The sequence below is a fragment of the Plectrocnemia conspersa genome, unplaced genomic scaffold (assembly GCF_051122295.1).
Source record: "Plectrocnemia conspersa isolate PC_06_02 unplaced genomic scaffold, ASM5112229v1 ptg000005l, whole genome shotgun sequence".
In the NCBI taxonomy this organism is placed as follows: Eukaryota; Metazoa; Arthropoda; class Insecta; order Trichoptera; family Polycentropodidae; genus Plectrocnemia; species Plectrocnemia conspersa.
Genome location: NW_028277169.1, coordinates 32,233,792 through 32,253,759, shown reverse-complemented (window position 1 = coordinate 32,253,759; position 19,968 = coordinate 32,233,792). Strand labels below are relative to the sequence as shown.

The following is a 19,968-nucleotide window of genomic DNA, read 5'->3' as shown; positions in this document are numbered from 1 at the left end:
TTAAAACAAAACATTTACGTTTTGTTTTAATTAAAGCATACAAACAAGTATGTCCCTATTTATAAATATATAAGAATAAATTTTCTATCCCTATCTACGTACTTATAAGTTGTCCATCCAAATTCGCTAGCAGATAAAGCAAAAAATGTGTTTCTATCTACTAGTATATAAATATATCCGTTTCTACCACGAAAACTTGCTTTTATATTTTTATAGTAAAAGATAAATACTTTTGCGTGCCACTGCTCTCTTTCGTGCAACGACGAACTATATGTATTTAATATTACAAATATATATAAATACAAAAACATGAGTGTGCACTTTTTATGTACACAAATACGTACTACATTTATGTACTACATTTATGTACTTATTGCGAAATAAGAAACTGTTCGCATCGAGAATCTATGAAAATATATACTAATATACTATATATTATATAACAAACAGTATATATTTTTGTTCATGGAAAATCCTTTTACTAACTTCATTTAAAACAATTTTGCTCAATAGTTATGCATATATTCAAAATATAGTTAATAATTTTATTTAAAAATAACGCGGAAAATGGTAAAAAAATAATAAAACATATGAGTATATAATTATTATAATATTAATTTATTATCAGTATTATAATTCTGGTTAAAATATTTTCTGCTTCTTTTATAAGTTATTTTTTAACACATAATATTTTCTTCATATTTTGCAAAAAATGAAAACATCGTATGATTAATAAATAGAATTTACATTAAAAAAAACGTTGACTTTAGTTTCATTTATCTGGCAAACAAATGTTTAATAATATTATTATTTTTTAGTCATTAATTATCGTTTTTTAAATAACGAATATTTGATTAGGGTAATTCCTAGAGTCGGTCATAAAACTTTTATTAGTAAAAATTTATTCTTCTTCGTACTATCTGCTCTAAATGCAGCTATGAAGTTGACAAATTAAATCCAGTATTTCTCTTTAAAATTACAGCTTTTGTAAAATATTTAATTATATTCGGATAATTATTTTTTTAACAAAAAACATTTTATGTTAAATTATAATTTTTAACACTAAGCATAAGCATTAAAAGAGTATAATTATAAATTAATATGTGTTATTAAAAAATACTTTTATTTAACTCACTTTTTAATAAATATGACAAACAATCTATCGATTTATTATATCTATACAGTTTTTAAGCCTCGGTTTTTCCACGCTTTGAAAACTCACCTCGGCAGCATGTAGTATATGTATGTGCCATTATTCATTTCGCTTATCTTTCTCGCACAGCATCACACCCAGCCTTGGTCCATCATCCCAGAAGACGCCCCATAGCTTTTTGAAAATTATCGAGTCTTGAATATAACCACGAACAACACAATGGCGCCGATGAATTCTCTCCGTCGGGTTTCCCAAGCAACCAACCAACCAGAGTTTTCCCGTTTTAATTAAGAGCATTTTCATCCTTCATTCCTGCGGCGGCGACGATCCGCGAAACCATCCCTCTCGGATATACTGCGCCAACTTTTCGAACCACCCTGTTGTTTTCGGAGACGGGGCGAAGGGCGTGTCCGATTTTGCATTTTACAACGGGGCCAACAACAGGTTGAGATGGTACACCACGACATTTGCTTTTCATTCGGGGAGACCTTTAACCCTTCCATCGCTTTGGACTGAGCGTTTTAGGATGTGAATACATTATATGTAAAATTGCTTTGAGCTATATTATATAAACAATCTCGATAAAAATACTTTTTAATACTCAAGTATGATTATTATGATTTTTTTATTAACATATGTGTACTAAATAGTATTTTTATTGCATCGTTTCATTGCTATTTGTTTCAATTGATAAGGATTCCTAAGGTTCTGTATCAAAATACTAAGGAGAATCTAACAGATATCCTTTCGAGTAGCTCTAAAATTTGTAGTGTATTCTGCTCATGTTTTTTAGCTAATCTTTTAAAAAAAATTATTGTTTCTTTGATATTTTATGTGGTGTTACTGAAAACATGGTATGATGATTATCGTCATCGAATGAATTAGGATTCAATAAATATTTTAGGGTATTAGGTCAATCTGTTTGCTCTCTTTTCTCTATATATATTTTAAAGAGCAAGTATTTAATGTCTCTGCGAAATACAGCTTTAATATTGCTAAAATATGAATTTCAAACTTGCATCGTCTTAACACAAGTTGAAATCATAATTTGCTTTGACAGTTAATTTTAGGAGTTAAAACGTATCTGCGCTTAGTATTGGGTCAATTAGCTTTTTTTATATACTTAAAACAAAACTAGAAATCTCTCCTGCATATTATAAAGACAATTTCATCTAATTTTATGCCTGCACTACACTCTCTGGAAGTTGGCCAAGGTTGGCCAAGGACGGAGAATATAGTGGGTTACTTCGGTTTAGTTCGGTTCTGCCCGCTCTAAAATCATCTTTGTTTATTTTAGAGCACCAAAAGGGATAAATTATATTTTGGATAGTATGTTCTTCTAACAGATATCGTTATTATATTTTTTTTATATAAAATTAAATAATTAAAAAATAATTAGTGGTACTTGATTTTGTTAAAAAAATCGTTTCGAATATTCTTATGTATTTTCCTAGATCGGTTTATATAAATGTCACACCATAAAGAATCGATGGCAACAAATTCTAGGATAGTCGCAGATGTGGTGTTCGTATTCTGAAGTATCATTTTTATGCCTTATGGTATTTTGCAAAAGCCGACAAAGATTTTGCGTAAATTGAATATTTACGACTGAAAAGTTTTCACTGATTTTGTGTTGGTGAGTGCCCACACAAACTTTTATAATTATCACTAGCGTAATTTTAATAATATGACTATTTAAAAATTGCGATTATTCGGCACATTTTTCGATCGCGCGCAAATATGCCAGCTGTACGTGACAGCAGCCGCCGTTCGGACGGCATATGAAATTTGTGGCAGTGGTCGCTACCTCGGCCGACTTCAGTTAAACTTCGGTTCGGATAACTTCCAGAAAGTGTAGTCCAAGCATTACAGTTCTTTCAATATCAGTTATTTTTTATGCTTGCTTTTAACTTATTTTTGTAGGTACGCATCATTTTTAGTGGGTGGTCTTTAAAATTTAAAAAGTCGCTTATGTGATTTTGCGGCATTAAAATATATTCAATATAACTAAGAATTATTTAAAAAAATCCTTCCTCTTCATAAACATCATTAACAGATTTTGTTATATTTAAAGATGAAATAGCGCAGTCTGTAACGACACTTAATTTTTATTAAAAAAAATATTTTAAATTATATTACATATAGTAATTTAAAATTAATAAAATATATGTCACCGATACCCAGATGTTAAGTCCGTCAGTTAATACTTACTTGTAAATATTCATTATGTCTAATTGACACAGTTGTAACGCATTGGGCGCTCAGGTTACAACGGAAGATTTAAAAATAAATTAAATAAATAAATATTCCAAAATTATTTTCGGGTTTATCAATTGAATTACTCTCACATTTACAATTAAAGTGATTAACTTATGCTACATGTTATGTTTTTTCGACAAAATGGGACACTATAGTGAAAAATCTTTAAACATAGATTAAAAAGATTTTGGACATAAATTATAAATGATTAAAATATCCATCGCTTTGAAAAAAGATAACGCGTGCATTTATGTTAGCCTTTCTAATGTGCTCGAGAAGCCAACGGAAATTTCTTTAAAAAAACTCGACTCCTTGCGTGCAGCGAAATCTCCCATTGAAGGGAGCATGTTTATAAAATCAGAAACACAAGCATCCGAAAATCACTACATATCTTATACTGACATTCACACTTCCATTTCCAAGTTTAAGGTGTCCGAGCTTTGAGAGCTCTTTAACCTGGACTTTTATCGAGAGAGGGACGACTTATTTTTAGACTATCAATGATCGCAGAAGCCGCTGCTTCTCTCTTCGCATCCACTGGTCCAGCTCGACGTATGGAATCTAGTGCAAACCCACTCAGATATACCCACATAAAACAATTCTCAATTGCTGCACAACTAATTAAATAAAAGCAATAAACAATGTATTGACAAAAATAAACACCTTCGATCCAAATATCAGTGTTTAATATTAAAAGGATTTATTGGTGTTTTTATATATTTTTTCTATTGCATCAATTTTCCTTTTTTTTTTAGACATTATTTAATATTTTATTTTTGTGTGAATATATTATATCATGTTTTACCAGATACATATTTTAATTCACACGTGAATCTTACATTTTTTTATTAAATCCTGCGTTGTAACTTGACAGGCGTAAGCCTAATGCGTTACAATGGGCAAATGTGTACCAACTGAGTAAGTCAATCAGACATAATGAATACTTACAAGTAAGTTTTAACCAGCAGACTGAAAGTCTGGGAATTGGTGACCTCTATTTTAATAATTATAAATTATTAGGTGCTGTACGATTTATAAACAATATATATCATTGCAGCTGGGGCAGGTTTTTTTAATAACAGCGCTTTTTTTTAAATTAAAATTCGAGTGCCGCTGCTGGGGCTCGAACCCGCAACCTCAGAGTTACTAGTCTGAGTCGTTACGTTCCGTTCTAAATATAATCGTTACTTGTTAATTTAACTAAAAACTTGTAAAACATGAACTTATTCAAACGCTTATGTCGCAATAAATTATGTAACACGGTAACACGCCATATTCTCACCGCATACGTAAGAGGGTTAACCGTTCCGCCGTGCAAAGAATACTCATTATGAATTCCTCGCATTGTCTACACACGACTTACGCACTTTGTCTACAACCGTAGACATTTAACCCTGAAAGCATCGGTCGGCTAACTGCGAATGCCCCCGAGGATTTTACCTTTAATAATGGATGCGTCCCACCTAACCCTTCGTTCCGCTTCGATTCTCCGAACGGCTTGAAACAACTGATATTATATTATGTACTTACGTATGTACATGTGTAAGGTATACATTTCTTCTTTGTTATAAATTCGCAAATGAGAAAAGATTCAATATCCGTTTTCATAAATAAGTTTTTTTCCATCCTCTTCTCTTCCATGTTTTATTTCGAGTACGCGAAAAAACCCCGCCTCGAAACTCCTGTCAAGTATTGCACGCTTATCCGATTGCGATATATTGCTAAAAATCGTTTATTTTTTCTTTAATGAAACCTTACAGAATATAATACATTTTAATATATGTTATAATATATTAAAATATGTATATATTGCACTCAAAATATTTCTGGAGTGACGTGAAATTAGATTAGATCAAACTTATCTATAAAAAGTTTTCTGCCAAAGAGACCGAAAACTGCTTAAAAATCTTATAGGCAAAATAAGAAAGAAACTATCTAGATGGTCACGATCTTTATCAATAGATAAAATACCAAGGAATGACAATTTTTTTTAAATAAAAATTATTGTGTGGTTTGACACCATCAAATGCGTCAAGCCGCGAAACTTCCGAAGCACCCCTTACGCAGATGGGAAGATTAATTGAGTTTTCCCATACAAAAGAGGCACACGTCGGCGAAAATCTGATGCGAAATCCTCATTGTGTCGCGTTGTGTAACTACCACTTCATACCCCAAACTATTTATCAACCAGAGTTGGGTTATCTGGGGGATCGTTCGGAAACCGAACGCGTCAGGCATTATTACTGTCGAGTCCAACTTTGATTCATCGGATCGAGTGTCCATTGAAATTGGACGTTGTTCTTGCATTGTTGTTATTGAGAACATAATAGTACGAATATATAATACACAAGAGTTAATGCGACCAAAATCAACGTGTATGGGGTATGATTTTTGCCGTTTAGGAAACCTGCTTGGGTATTCGTCTTTAAGGGTCCAATTGTGTGGAACTTCTAAATCAGCGATTTCAGACTCGGGTCAGAAAATCCCGAAGGAGTCGTTTTATTTGTACATAGTACGTATTACACGTGGCTAAAGGGGATTCGACGACATAAAAATGTAAATCTTCGTACGGAACCATTTTTATTCCGATAATATATTATATATATCTTGAAATGTTTATTATTAAAATAACAATAAAAATACTCTTAAATTGAATAATTGTGTGAATTATTTTGATTTATTTTTTTAAAGGATACTATTTCAAAATCTATTTTTATATTCATGTTAAATGTACGATATCCAACTGTAGAATCTTGAGATAGTATTTTATTTTTATAATTGTATCTTGGGATTTTTTTATGATTTCACAATATACTAAAATTGAGCTAAATTTTATCTTATAAGTTCTAATATCTATTTTAGTGCTATATTAATTTGGATATTTTAGTTTTAAATACAAATTTTATAATAAATATTGTATTTATTTTATTGGTCAATTTAACTGTAATAAGTATTCATAAGTGGACGTTTTTAATTGACAATGTTTGTTGTTATTTTATATGGCTATCATGTTCATTAAAAATATGTTAAACCTTATATTATAAATTTCTACAAAGGCTTTAATTGAGTTATAATTAAAGCCTTTGTTAAAATTCACGAGATATAGGCGGTAAAATTAGTATTTTATGTGCCAGAGCGCAGTGACGATTAAAATGATTAGACAATAAAAATATTATTATTTATTAATTATTACGTACATACGAAAGTATGGCTCCCCATCCCCATACATGCGATATATGCATATCAGTGTCGTGCGGTAACTTTGAAACAGGGCATGCGGTTTGGGGTGGATAGGAACAAAAACTATATTTTTAAATTTATTACAATTTAGGTAAAGCTCGTAAAATAAGGGGAATGGGAATAAAAACTATATTTTAAATTTATTACAATTTAAGTGAAGCTCGTAAAAAGCACGAATGCTCTCAACCTCACATATGCGCTACTGTACAATTAAAAAAAATTAGTAAAGAAAATCGTATCGATGATTTCTTCAGTGCTCAATTTAAGGCAAATGTTGAATTAAATAATAAAAAAGTTACTGCAAACAGATATATTATTTCCAAACTAATTGACGTGATTTGCTTTTTATCTAAACAAGAACTTTCTTTTCGAGGACACTCATTAATTTTCAATAAAAATAAATACATAATATGTTTATAAAATAAAGAAAATAAATTTCAAAATATAGTTTTGTTCAGCCCCCCCCCCCTAACCCCCATATTATCAATATGTAATAAAAGTATATTTTTTTACTATTTTCAACGAAAGAACGTCATTTGAAAATGTCGTAAATTTGGCACATATAAATTAGATTTAAATAATATAAAACTTGAAATGATCGACATTATACTTTTAGAAGGTCAACAAGTCAACAACAAAGGTGACCTTCGTGTCACTCTCGCATTAAAATATTAAAAATAAACAAACAACTTGCATTAAAATAATTCGAATTAGAGATAAATATTTAAAAAATAGACAAATTGAGATGCACGACATTTTAATCGTTATGGTTTATATGAGCATAACCTTGAACTCGTTTGAACTTGTATATGCATCTTGAAATATTTAAAAAAAAATTCAGTAGCTATATGACATTAGTCATTAACGGTCGTGTTACATTTTTGTCGAATAAGTGTTTTTATAATAACATCCCTTTCGATGTTTTTAATTAGCAGTGCATTATAAAGTGATTTCAATTCATTTTAATTACCAGTGTAATTTAGTGTATGTGTTAGAATTAAGCAGTGTATACAAAAAAATAGTGTTTATAATAGTGTTTATAGCTAAAATTTGTGTGTTATACACGCAATATATTGTTACTATGCAAAGTCGTTGCATCAGAGTGCAACCGACGCGAGGCGACGCGTCGCTTCTACCGCGTCCCTTCCACTGCGGAGTGACGCCAAAGTCGCGTGGCCCGCGAGGATATTTACAATTTTATGCGGTTGACAAGGTAATGTCTTTCTAATTTTGTGTGTAACCCTTTGTACTAGTAAGTCGACATCGTATTCCAAGTGTTGCACTCAAAACTTGAAATGCATTTATTGGCTTTGTACTGGAGCTAATTTTGCCAATTTCAATTTATTAATGGTAAAAAAACACATTTTAGTAATATTGAATTTTCAACTTATGCAAATAACTCAATAATCTTCAATTTACGAGTGTAAGTTTATTGTAAAATTTTTCATCGGAACATGGCCGGATCGAGCGGTTTTAAGTCCGCGCATAACGCGATACTTGACAATTATTGGTCTTAAACTGATTTTTTCCTTCAAAGGGTATCTGTATTTTTATGATATGGGATAAAACGGGATTATATGCTCTGATTGTGCATAATTCTTACTTATTATTGTGTGTCTGTTATGAAATAAAAACGATTAGAAAAAAGAGCGAGATGCAAGCAGAGTTCGCTATCTCGCTCGCACTATTCAAATCAGCGATTGACAACTATCGACATTTTTAGCGGCAACTCAAATAATAATATTAGTCTTTTCGAGCTAGTAAATTACTAACAATTAGTAATCTGTGTTTTAATTATTTATAAATACATATATTGATTTATTTTTACAAATTATCCATATAATTACGAATGACGATATAATAATGGATGTTTAAGAAAGTGACGATGAATTTGATATTAATTGTGTTATTATTACTGTGATAGTAATAGTAGTAGGAATGATATCTAACTACTGAAAGGCCGTATACCTGCCCTATTATACGCATTCATTGAAAGTTGAGTCGAAAATTATTTGTCAATTTAATGAAACATTATAGAACAAATCTAATGATAAATTCAAAATCAACGTTTCATTTTAGTACAAAATATATGTATATCGTACGCATGGGGATGGGGAGCCATACTTTTTTATGTACGTAATAATCAATAAATAATCATTTTAATTTTCATTACGCTCCGGCACATAAAATACTAATTTTACCGACCATATCTCGTTAATTTTTATATTTTGTATATTTCTCACAATTTACTTGATTTGTGATCTGTCTAATATTCAAATATTTTGTCCGGTTCCTTGGTATGACCCATTTACCTGGATATCGATAGCATATCATTTTCCATTTGCTAAACTCCAAAAATTATTCGGCGGCATGGCCATTGAAAAACTGGTATCTATCAATAAACGACAGGTAAAAAAATATAAATCTGTCCAACATTTTCTTATTTTGTCCTGTTCCTTGGTATGGCTTATTTACGTATGAACAGACAATTTTGCTCCTTTTTTGTATTGTGAAATTTCAAAATCTTACATTTTTATTATTTATAACAGCCAAAGCCATAAAATACTTTTTAATTGCCGAAATTTCAAATAAACTACAGATATTTCCTAGTTTTTATTGTGTAACTGTCGACTTTCTTAATGGCTAAAATTGTTTTTTTTATCTCTTGTAAATCAATAGGAATAATGTTCTTTCTTAAGTAATTCATAATATTAGTATTTTTAAGCATACAAAGTTGTAGTTATTTTAATAGCAAAAATAGGCAGTAGAAACTTTGTATTATACTTATTTAAAGTTTGAAAGTCTTTATGCTCTATTATTTTGAAAACTAAAATTAAGTCTTGATACTTTTATACTTTTTTTTATAAAATACAATATAATTATGTGCGTATGAAACAGTATTTACGATACAAACTTTATTTTTAATTATTCATAAATCTACGAATATATTCGAATATTTTATTATTTACTGTTCGATATTTTAATAATTAAAAATAATATTTGGAAACTCTACTTACAACATAACTTTTTTTGTCATATAAATATATTTAGGTATATTTTATAATATATTTATTTTATTTTTAAATGTTAATTATACGCCTATAAACAAAAATATTTAACATATTATACTTAATACCATTACATTCAACTCTTCACATCAATCACCAATAAACATTTAGTATGTCGTATCTTGTAGTATATAACCTTTTTCGGTCGTAGCTCAGAGGACTTTAGTGGCTATTTCAATATATAATGTATTCCATATCGACTTTGATTTATCTTCAGGTATTCAATACTTACAACTAGAGACTTAATCTTAATTTTTAAATATTATTCGAGAGTGTGAGAAATAATGATATGTTTTTTCGCAAACTGTAATAGAACAAGTAACTCGGTTCAATTTCCGGTCCTATGGTCAATACGCATGTCGAGCGCTGCATCGTGGTCACGTGGTCAAGTTATAACACCATATGCTTATCTGGGACTTCAACAGACTCTTACTGACATCTTTGAATATTTTAGGGCACCAAAAGGGATTAATTATATTTTTGATAGTATTTTATTCTAACAGATATCGTTATTATATTTTTTTTCATATAAAATTAAATAATTAGTGGTACTTGATTTTGTTAAAAAAAATCGTTTCGAATATCCTTATGTATTTTCCTAGATCGGTTTATATAAATGTTACACCATAACGAATTCTTATTTAGAATCGATGGCGACAAATTCTAGGATAGTCACAGATGTGGTGTTCGTATTTCTGGAGTATCATTTTTATGCCTTATGGCATTTTGCAAAAGCCGACAAAGATTTTGCGTAAATTGAATATTTACGACCGAAAAGTTTTCACTGATATTGTATTGGTGAGTGCCCACACAAACTTTTATAATTATCAGTAGCGTAGTTTTAATAATATGACAATTTAAAAATTGCGATTATTTGACACATTTTTTGATCGCGCGAAAATATGCCAGCTGTACCTGACAAAAGCCGCCGTCCGGACGGCATATGAAATTTGTGGCAGTGGTCGCTTACTCGAAGTCGTAGGTCGCGGCCGACTTCAGTTGTAACTTTGGTTCGGACAACTTCCAGAGAGTTTAGTGCAGGCATAACGCTTGCTATTGTAAAATATATTATAAAAAATGTTTTTATTTAATTATATATGCACTAAAATCTTTGTATCTCATAAGATTTACTACTATAAATGTTCAACAGTAACTAGCAACGCATTAAGCTTATTATTATTAATTTGCGGTGAATTTACAATAACATAAATATTACTTCATATAATTTTCCTAAACATAATTTCTCGTTTCTTGTTTCAGCTGAAGCCATTTCGGTGATTGGGGTGAAAGGCGGCGGCGCTAAGCTCCCCTGCTCTCTAGAGACTTCCACGGGAGTCCAGTTGGCGATTTGGTACAAAGACGGACACAATCAGAGTATATACACGTAAGTACACGGAATTATATTCGTCGACAATGTAATTTCTAGAGTAAAGTGAGAATTACTGCGGTGACTCCTTTGTGACTAGGCGATTTGCATACAAAAGCAAGTCACGTATCAAAAGTCGCTCTGAGATGTTCGCTAATAAATTATAATAGGTCACTCCATAAATTTTCAACAAGGTAAATTAAACACTCGATATACTTTCAAGCACTGAAATATGATTCAATATTGTATCTTCAATGGGGTAATTAATGTTTACATTTCAGCAACAATAATAAGCTCTGTTTACACTGCTTCATTTTTGCCTTCTGACTTTTTCATTGTCTGAATTTGATTTATAAATATATATATACACGTTTTTTAAAATATACGTATATAAATACTATGTAGATATGTATAAAGAAGGGTTTTTATAATTCATATAATTTATTTATTACGAATATATACGTGTAATGTATTAACTTCATATAGATCGGTTGCACTTAGACAACCGACTGAGCATTTAAAGATATAGATCATATTAATGGCGTGCGGTGACTTTTAAAACAGGGCATGCGGTCAGGGAGGGGGGAAACAAAAACCATATTTTGAAATTTATTTTCTTATATATGTATGTATTTTCTTATGTATATCTATTTTATGAAAATTAATTTTATTCGACGCTCCTTCTTATAAAAGTGATCAATAAACGCATCATACAATATATTCTCTTTTATTAATTTGTATTTTTTTATTGATATTAATGCAAGAGCTGAAAATGTGTACTTGCTTGAACTATTTCTAGTAAATGTTTTTATTTTTTCTATTGTATAAAAAGGATCTTTCCACAGAAGCACTTGTTGCAGGTGTGATAAAAAATAATTTTACTTTAAATATTGGGTTTAATTTATTAAGCCGATCAAAATATAGACTTCCCCTTAATCTCATTTTAGTATTGTCATTTAAGTGAAAGTATTTAAATATTCATAGAAAACGCTTCAGACTCATTATTTCTATAATACGCTTTCCACGAAAATTTGTGTTTTTAGACCAATACATTCTCAAACTTGGAAGACGGTGAAAAACCATAATTTAAATATAATACTTCCACAGATAAATTGAATTGATCGACTTTTGCTTTGCATATATTATTGATTGCTTTCGTTCACAGCCATATTAAATGTTTTTTCTGTAAAATGAATAACAAATAAATATTAAATATGGCGATAACTTGTGTAAAAATAGCTTGTTCATACTCACCTGGCCTTATATTTATTTTTTAGAGATTATATATTGTTCGCTTGATTCTTGCTCTCTGCCATTCTCATTTTGCAAACCAGCTTCAAGGGGAAAAGAATTGCGGGATACATTGAAATCATCTTCAGCATTTGAGTATCCTTCAATGTCTGAATCTACGGCTTTGTTCATTACTTATACTGTCAATTAAGTTCACCAAAATGTTGTCTCTTAAAAAATATAATTTTTAATTTCTAAAAAAATTTTTTCAAATATAAATTCGCAAAAAAATTATAATAAAATGTATAAATGGGCAATAATAATCAACTGTTTTTATGATGGCTTAATATAGTAATATTCCGTTTTATTTTAATGTTTCACATTTTCTTTCAAATCACTTCGTCTTACCAATACACAGTGCTTATTTTCATAAATCTTCTAAACCCAAATATTTTTATAAAAAATAAAATTATTTATGAATCTATACTATTCTTACAAAATCGAAAACAATAGCGCGTTTGCCTAATACTTTATATCATATTTTAAAACAATTTTATACCAATTTGAGGTTGTGTACTATGCTCGTTCAATTGAAGTGATGAAACAATACATAAATCTAATTAAAGTATATAGTGATACAGAAATAAACTTCTAATAAGTACATACATATCTGTTTTTCTAAATCGTCCCTAATTTTTAAAAATGTGACGCACCCACAAACACAGCGAGTCGCAGTCGTAAACACTCAGCGGCTCGTATAACGACCACTGATATGAAACATTTTTAAAAGTTATTTAGAGTCAACTTCAGTTTGGTGCTTTATTCATCGAATAAAAAAAATCCCCGGAACGAATACACATCTAACACCATACACATCTAATGAATAATCGACCTTTAAAGCAGGAGGACAATATATCGACCGCTCTTGCCTTATGCCCTATAAAGGTCTAAGCAGGCACTAATAAATTGAAACAAGGAATAGTTCGATACAGAATGCCAAGAAACAACCAGAGAGAAAATCCTGGCACATATAAAATAATCCAGCAAAGAAATGACACATACGTTTCTGTTCGCAAAGAGAAAAAAATAATCCATATGACAAAATGTAAAGCACACACTAATAACTAGATTATTTTATCGTAAAGTTAGCCAACTTAGGAGAGAGTTTAAACCAAGGAAATACATGTGCAAGGATAAAGAAGGAACGATTATAACTGAAAAGCCAAAGATCTTAGATAGACTTCGACAACCTGTTAAACGAAGTAGAGAAGAACGCAGAACAATAAAATCAGATGGGAATTCTCTTTTGCAATACATACACAATACTATTAAAAATAGTTGATAACATGAAAACATACCCTCTGAATCGAATAAAATAATTATTAGTCGATTCATAAAAAGGGTGATCTTTTAATATATTCGAATTGCAGAGGTTAATATTATAGCGAGCCGCATGCAAGTAGGGATTGCAAGACCGGTAGTACCGATACCGGTAATACCGGTATTGGGGCAAAAATTCACCTTCGGTAATACCGGTATTACAAAATGAAATACTAATAGTACGATATTTCCATGCCTTAGAACTACGAAGACGACGAGGCTCATATTGCTTGAAAGCAAAAGCGCAAAATAAAATTATGCTTGTTGTAGGGGATTAACCCCAAGTAGTTTTATGGTGGTAGGATATCAAAGTAGAATAATATTATATCTTTTAGTATTAGAGTGCCGATACATCAACCCACCCGACACATCAAAAAAATTTCACCGGCCGATATTTCGGCACAAATTTTTAAAATTGAATTAAATGTATTTTTATACATGCGCGGCGTGTCAATATACAATAAATACATTTTCTTTATCTCAAAAAACAGTATTTAGCAGTTCTCAATACTGATTTAATGTGGTAGACCGCATCGTTTTTATGATAGGGATGGCTGGCGAAGTATTAACAAAAGCAGGTATTTCATACACAAAATTCTTTTAGACATATTTTTAACCGAATTGTGCACGGAATATGATTCACTAAACATTATTTACATATCAATGTTTGATAATAAAAATTATAGTTTTAAATTTATATTGAAGTAAATTATCGATTATGCTGCCAAATAGCTCATGTAATGTACTAAATTCGGGTCTTTGTGTCGCCGTGACGAAGGTCGGTGGGAATAATTCAATAACACAATGGAAAAATGTTACCGAGCGGCGAAATAAATTATTTTATGTTTATGTTTATTGGCCATAAATCAAAGCGGCGAACTGTATAAATGTTGGGCACACGCCATTGCCATTACGCGTGTAACGACCAACGGAAGGTTCTATAACTAAATTCCATTTCCTCGCATACACAAGTCCAAGGTAACATCTGTAAGAAAATCTGTGCGTTTCGTGAAAGGGTTCCTAATTTCTGTAATGCTTATTTCGGGTTTAACGAACTTGCCGATACGCATTTATTTTATGTGTATGCCTATACGCGCAAATAAAGCAATAAAAAGAAAATTAAGACTAGGGTGACTATATTACAATATTTCATAACAAAAATGCCAACCTTTCACAGAAGCTATTTTGTTCTGATAAGGACAACTATTAATCATAATAAACTGGTATTTTTATTATTTTTTGCTTTTATTGGAATCGTTGAATAGGCTAACTGTACAAATTAGTGTAAGACTAAAAAGCTCAGTAGCAGTCGGTTGTTCCTCGCTTATACCCATAATTACTGGGTGAATTATATTTTTTTTTGCGGTCGTGAAAAACTGGTTGTTGCCGGGGTATGTTGTGTATACACTACTTGATTGTAATTGCCGATGTGAGGCAAATTTTGCGGTACTTTAAAAACGCGGCAGCTACGAGTTTACGTAATGACCAACAAAGGCCCGCTCGGTTAACGAGTGTCAGCCACTATTGAATTTATATTTGAAAAGGATACTGCTGCAACGCGTTTGGGTTTAATTTAATCTTGTGTTTTTAACTGCCCGTTTGCTGACTCGCAGCTGACGGCGCTGAATAAATAATTATACGTTTTTTCAGTGTATTGTTAGTATTTTGAAATTTAATATTCCATTTCAAAACAGTAAGCTATACTTTAAAAATTAAAAAATGTTGAACTTTTTTATTGGAAAAAAAATATTATCTAAAATAGTAGTACACTTGGAACCTCTCTCGTTGCTTTATATCGAAAAAAATATAATAACGTCCTTTATCCGTCCGTTATTTCCAGAAATCATGATTCATATTTAGTTCATGTTATTGTTTGTTCTAAGATAACATATCGAGTGACAATAATATTATTTATTTTGACGCATCTAAATAAAGAAGATTAATCCAAAGAACAATATTGATAAATCACTTATTTATAAAAAAGAAATAATCGTTAAAATATCAACCAAACCTTTGTGAAAAATCATATTTTCAATTGCAAGTTTTGATGTAGCAAATTTCTTAAACACCCCATTATAAAGCTAATAACTATTGAATAATTTAATTATATTTTATGATTATTAAATTATTTATTAAATATATTTAAATATTTATTAATAAAATAATTAATTTAAATAAAAATTATTTAGTTTTATTTATTTGTCTAGAATTGATTTACTGTTCTATATATTAGAAGTGTTATATTGCAATATTTCTCCGTAAATTCATTGAATTTGAGAACTCAACTTAGTTAACCGGTGGCTACTTCTTTGTCCATTATTGACAATTAAATAAAATAAACGTGCTAAAACTGGTATTATGTCTTTAGTCGAAAAAATGATTTAATCGACTCTAACTAAAGAAAGTCTGAAAGCTTGTGAATAAATACTATACTAATAAAATTCATATTAAAACATACTCTAATCATAATTGGAGGAATTAACGCGTATCATAATCATAAAATAGGGCCAGTTCGACTTGTGATTAAGCATTTTAAACGTTCAGAAAAAAAATGTTTTTTTGTTTAAAATGAAACACCGTGGGAGACTCCTTAGTAGTTTAAGGTACGGGCCATAAATCATAAAGGCTTACATATCCATTACTTTAAGAATCGATAATGTGCGTAACTGTTTCTAATCTGCTTTATCGACCAACGCTAATTTATTTCAAAAAAATTCGCCACTTTTCTATAATTTCTAGACCCACCGAAAATAGGTTTATCGTAAAATCAACTATAAAGCCATGAATATAAATCAGTTTTGTCTGAGGACTTTTCCTCTGACATCCACATCAGAGTTCAGGGCACTTGAGGCCGACTCAACTTCAGACTACTCCACTAGTCCAAAACGACCTAGTTTAAAGAAGGCTGCAGCCCACGGATGTACCCACAGACCATACGTTTTAACTGTTGCGTAACAAACAATGTATCTTTGCCCTAACGAAATAAAGACTCCCGGATTTTTTAACCCAGACAGTGGTGACTACGACGTGATTTGAACACGCAATCTTCTAATATGGAGTAAAATTAAACAAGCTATCCCCGTGACGCCCCACCGTTTTTTCACGACGATACGATACTGGAGAGCCAGTTTCAGCAGGCGAAAATTACTATGGACATGACGAAATTCCGCGACATAATCACAACATCATCACCCATATATGCATTTGACGCGCTAAAATGCACCATAATCAACTTAACGCGAACATATATATTAAATGGCTCTTGGAACGAGTGAAAACCATTGACATTTTTAGGGACCTTAAGAATCCAGAGCGACCTATTTTAGAGACACCTGCAGCCCACTAATGCACTGATAAACGACCGTTGCACAACAAAAAAATATTTTTGATCTTCACGAAATAATAGACCAGTGGCTCATACATAAAATACCAGTGTTCAAATATTATATGGACCATAGTGTTTTTTTTTTATTTTGCTCGCGTCTGGGATATCAGTGATTATTATATAATAATAATTTCGATCGATCATAACAGATATGGTTTTACTTTGATTTTACTAATGACAAAATAATAAAATAAAATCAAGATATGTTGTGCATCTAATATCAATTGATTTTTAGCTATATTAATAATTTATAAAATATATTTCACTGATTATGTATGTTATTTAATCACTACTTACTTATTAGTTGTTGATTGTGTTTACATGGTTGCAACGCATTTTTTTAGCGCTTGTCATGTCATGTTGCAATAAAAGATATATATTAAAATGAAAAAATATATATAACGACTGTTGTAACGTTATTGTGCTTATGAAAATAAGACTGGTTCTTCGTCGAGAAAAGGACTTACCATTCAACGTTTACATATTTATCCAATGTGATGGTTTACCATAAGGTACCAAAAGGTTGTAACTCACCAGAAATTATGCTTATTTTTCATGCTGTCTTCATACATGTGAATATCCTTTATTTTTTTATAAATGCTCTTAAAAAGTACTGATTTATGATGATAATCTCATATCTTTCGGTTTGCAGGTGGGACAGCCGAGGCATTAACCAGGAGAACGCGCGCCACTGGTCGGCGCCGCTGCTGCGGGGCAGGGCCCATTTCTCTTCGCCAGCAGCCCTCGTCTTAACCAACCTCAGGTATCCCTTACATAAATTACGGGTCTTGATTTAGTGCTCGCCGTGGCTACCATAATGGCGCGCGCACGGTCCGGTACGCACCAATCACGCCCGATTATCCCCGATCAGGACCTCGACACTTCTGCGAGTATACCCCCGACGGGACAGATTTGCATATCTTCATCGGAAAAGATATTTCATTGACCATATTTTTTATTTTATTCAATAAATATGCACAGATTGCACAGTAAAAACGTGATCATATCGTAAGATAGATATTGCGTTAAATCAGTTTGATCTATCAGCCAGTTGTTTTTAACTCTAGATTAATAATCTCATTTTTTTGATTTATGAAGTAAATTACCCAAAATGGAAGATGCATAAAAAATTACTACAACAGTGTATTTTTAGTGTCTAGTTTACTTTTTCTGTTTAATAATGGATACAGTACGAGTAGCTTTAACTTTGCCAACCGTTTTATCTAAGTGGGGTTTCCAAGTTAGTTTGAAATTCAGGGTTAAGCTGAAGTAATTGACTGAGTTTTACCAATGAAGAGTCTTGTTATGCATTTTTATCTAGAGAAGTTTATTTGTGGCATATAAATGTTTTCCTCTTTAGGAATACAACTGCAATGCTTATATCGGAATTTGTTAAATTATTTCTAAATAATGTCTAGTTTATTTTTAAGATAGAAAATTGTTTAGTAATTATTTTTCTGTGGACATAGTAATAAGGTATTTTTACCAAATAAACTTTTTTATTTTGTAAAAATATTAAATAAAATCTATTGCAGATATATAAAAGATTACAAATACCAAAAAAGTAGTAAACATACACCTTTATTATTTTTATTTTTAAACAGAAATTTAAATAAAACGTGTTTTTTAAGTGTTTTAATGTATATTTTAAATATGCTATAAAGATGTCGCTATTAGGCAGTGGAGTAAAAACGGCAGGTCTTTGGAATCTTTTCCAGCTAAGATCAGTCGTAATTTAATATCGTACTGCTCTCTGGACAATTCCTCTAGTGTCTCTCCTGTCGATGCAGTCTTTTTGCTCATTTATGCTTTTTTGATATCTATATGACCAGTGTCACACCTTTTATTATACTGGCGAATCGCAGATAAGGATGTTTGCAGGCCAATTGCATCGCTTCACACACACAAAATGTGTTCAAGCCTTCGGTCTAGATAGAATTTACGGCCATCAGTAATATTATATTAGGCGCAGGGTATAATGTATTGTTTAGCGCGTGCGTCCATTCCAAACAAAGCGTAGTACTGGGCAGCACTTATGTATTATTAACGTTCAGAGACGGATGTGCTATTAAGTGATCCGTAAAATATGTTTTTTGGTCACGAGATCTCTCTTCTATTGTTATGTAAAATACTGTATTGTTTTTCTTTTCGTTTGTTATAAATGATCGTTAGAATGACCTCTAACATATAAAATAATTATGCAGGTGGTTGAAACCAACCCCTACAGTTCTTATGTGACTACAACTTACCTGGTATATGCAATCGTCTTCATCTTCAATTGTTGAAAAGTAGACTCTATTAGCAAATTTAAGTCAAACGCTATTATTGATATTTTTCATCCTGTATGGAAAATAGCCGTAAATATCAAAACATAGGGCATAAAAAAACTATATGTGCTACGCGAAACTAAAAACAGTTTTACGCTAATAATATTTAAAGTGTAATGCTAATAATATCTAAAGATTAAATTTAAAAAATATAAATAAATAAAACTTGTTTGTGTAATTTTTTGCAGCAAAATTAAAAAAAATTCAATTACATAAAGAACTAAATCACAAACAATTGATTTTTAAATCTGTTTAAGCAAAACTAACATAAAAATTTTAACTTATTTTATTATAAAAATCCATCGCTTCAATATAAACCAAAAATTATGCTTTTAATTATTTAATATATGTCACATTGTATGTAAATTAACTTTAAAATATCAAATTAAAATCTAGGTAAAAAATATTGTATGTCATATAAACTCAAACTCATTGTAAAAATATGCTTAAAAATGCATAAAAAGTATATGTACAGAACGATAACTTTTTCAGTCTCAAAATTATACTTTACATATACATATATATATATATATACATACATATATACTAAAAAATAAATT

General features: G+C 30.7%; 1 protein-coding gene across 3 annotated transcripts in view; it reads left to right on the top strand.

The window, feature by feature from the left end:
- The window catches only part of LOC148235453 (uncharacterized), a 598,142-nt gene that overhangs the window by 472,137 nt on the left and 106,037 nt on the right, over window positions 1-19,968 (top strand). For all 3 annotated transcript variants that reach the window (XM_088185621.1, XM_088185623.1, XM_088185620.1), the window contains exons 3-4: window positions 10,981-11,104; window positions 17,734-17,844. In XM_088185621.1, the coding sequence (XP_088041747.1) occupies window positions 10,981-11,104; window positions 17,734-17,844 (235 nt within the window). The remainder of the gene's footprint in view (window positions 1-10,980; window positions 11,105-17,733; window positions 17,845-19,968) is intronic.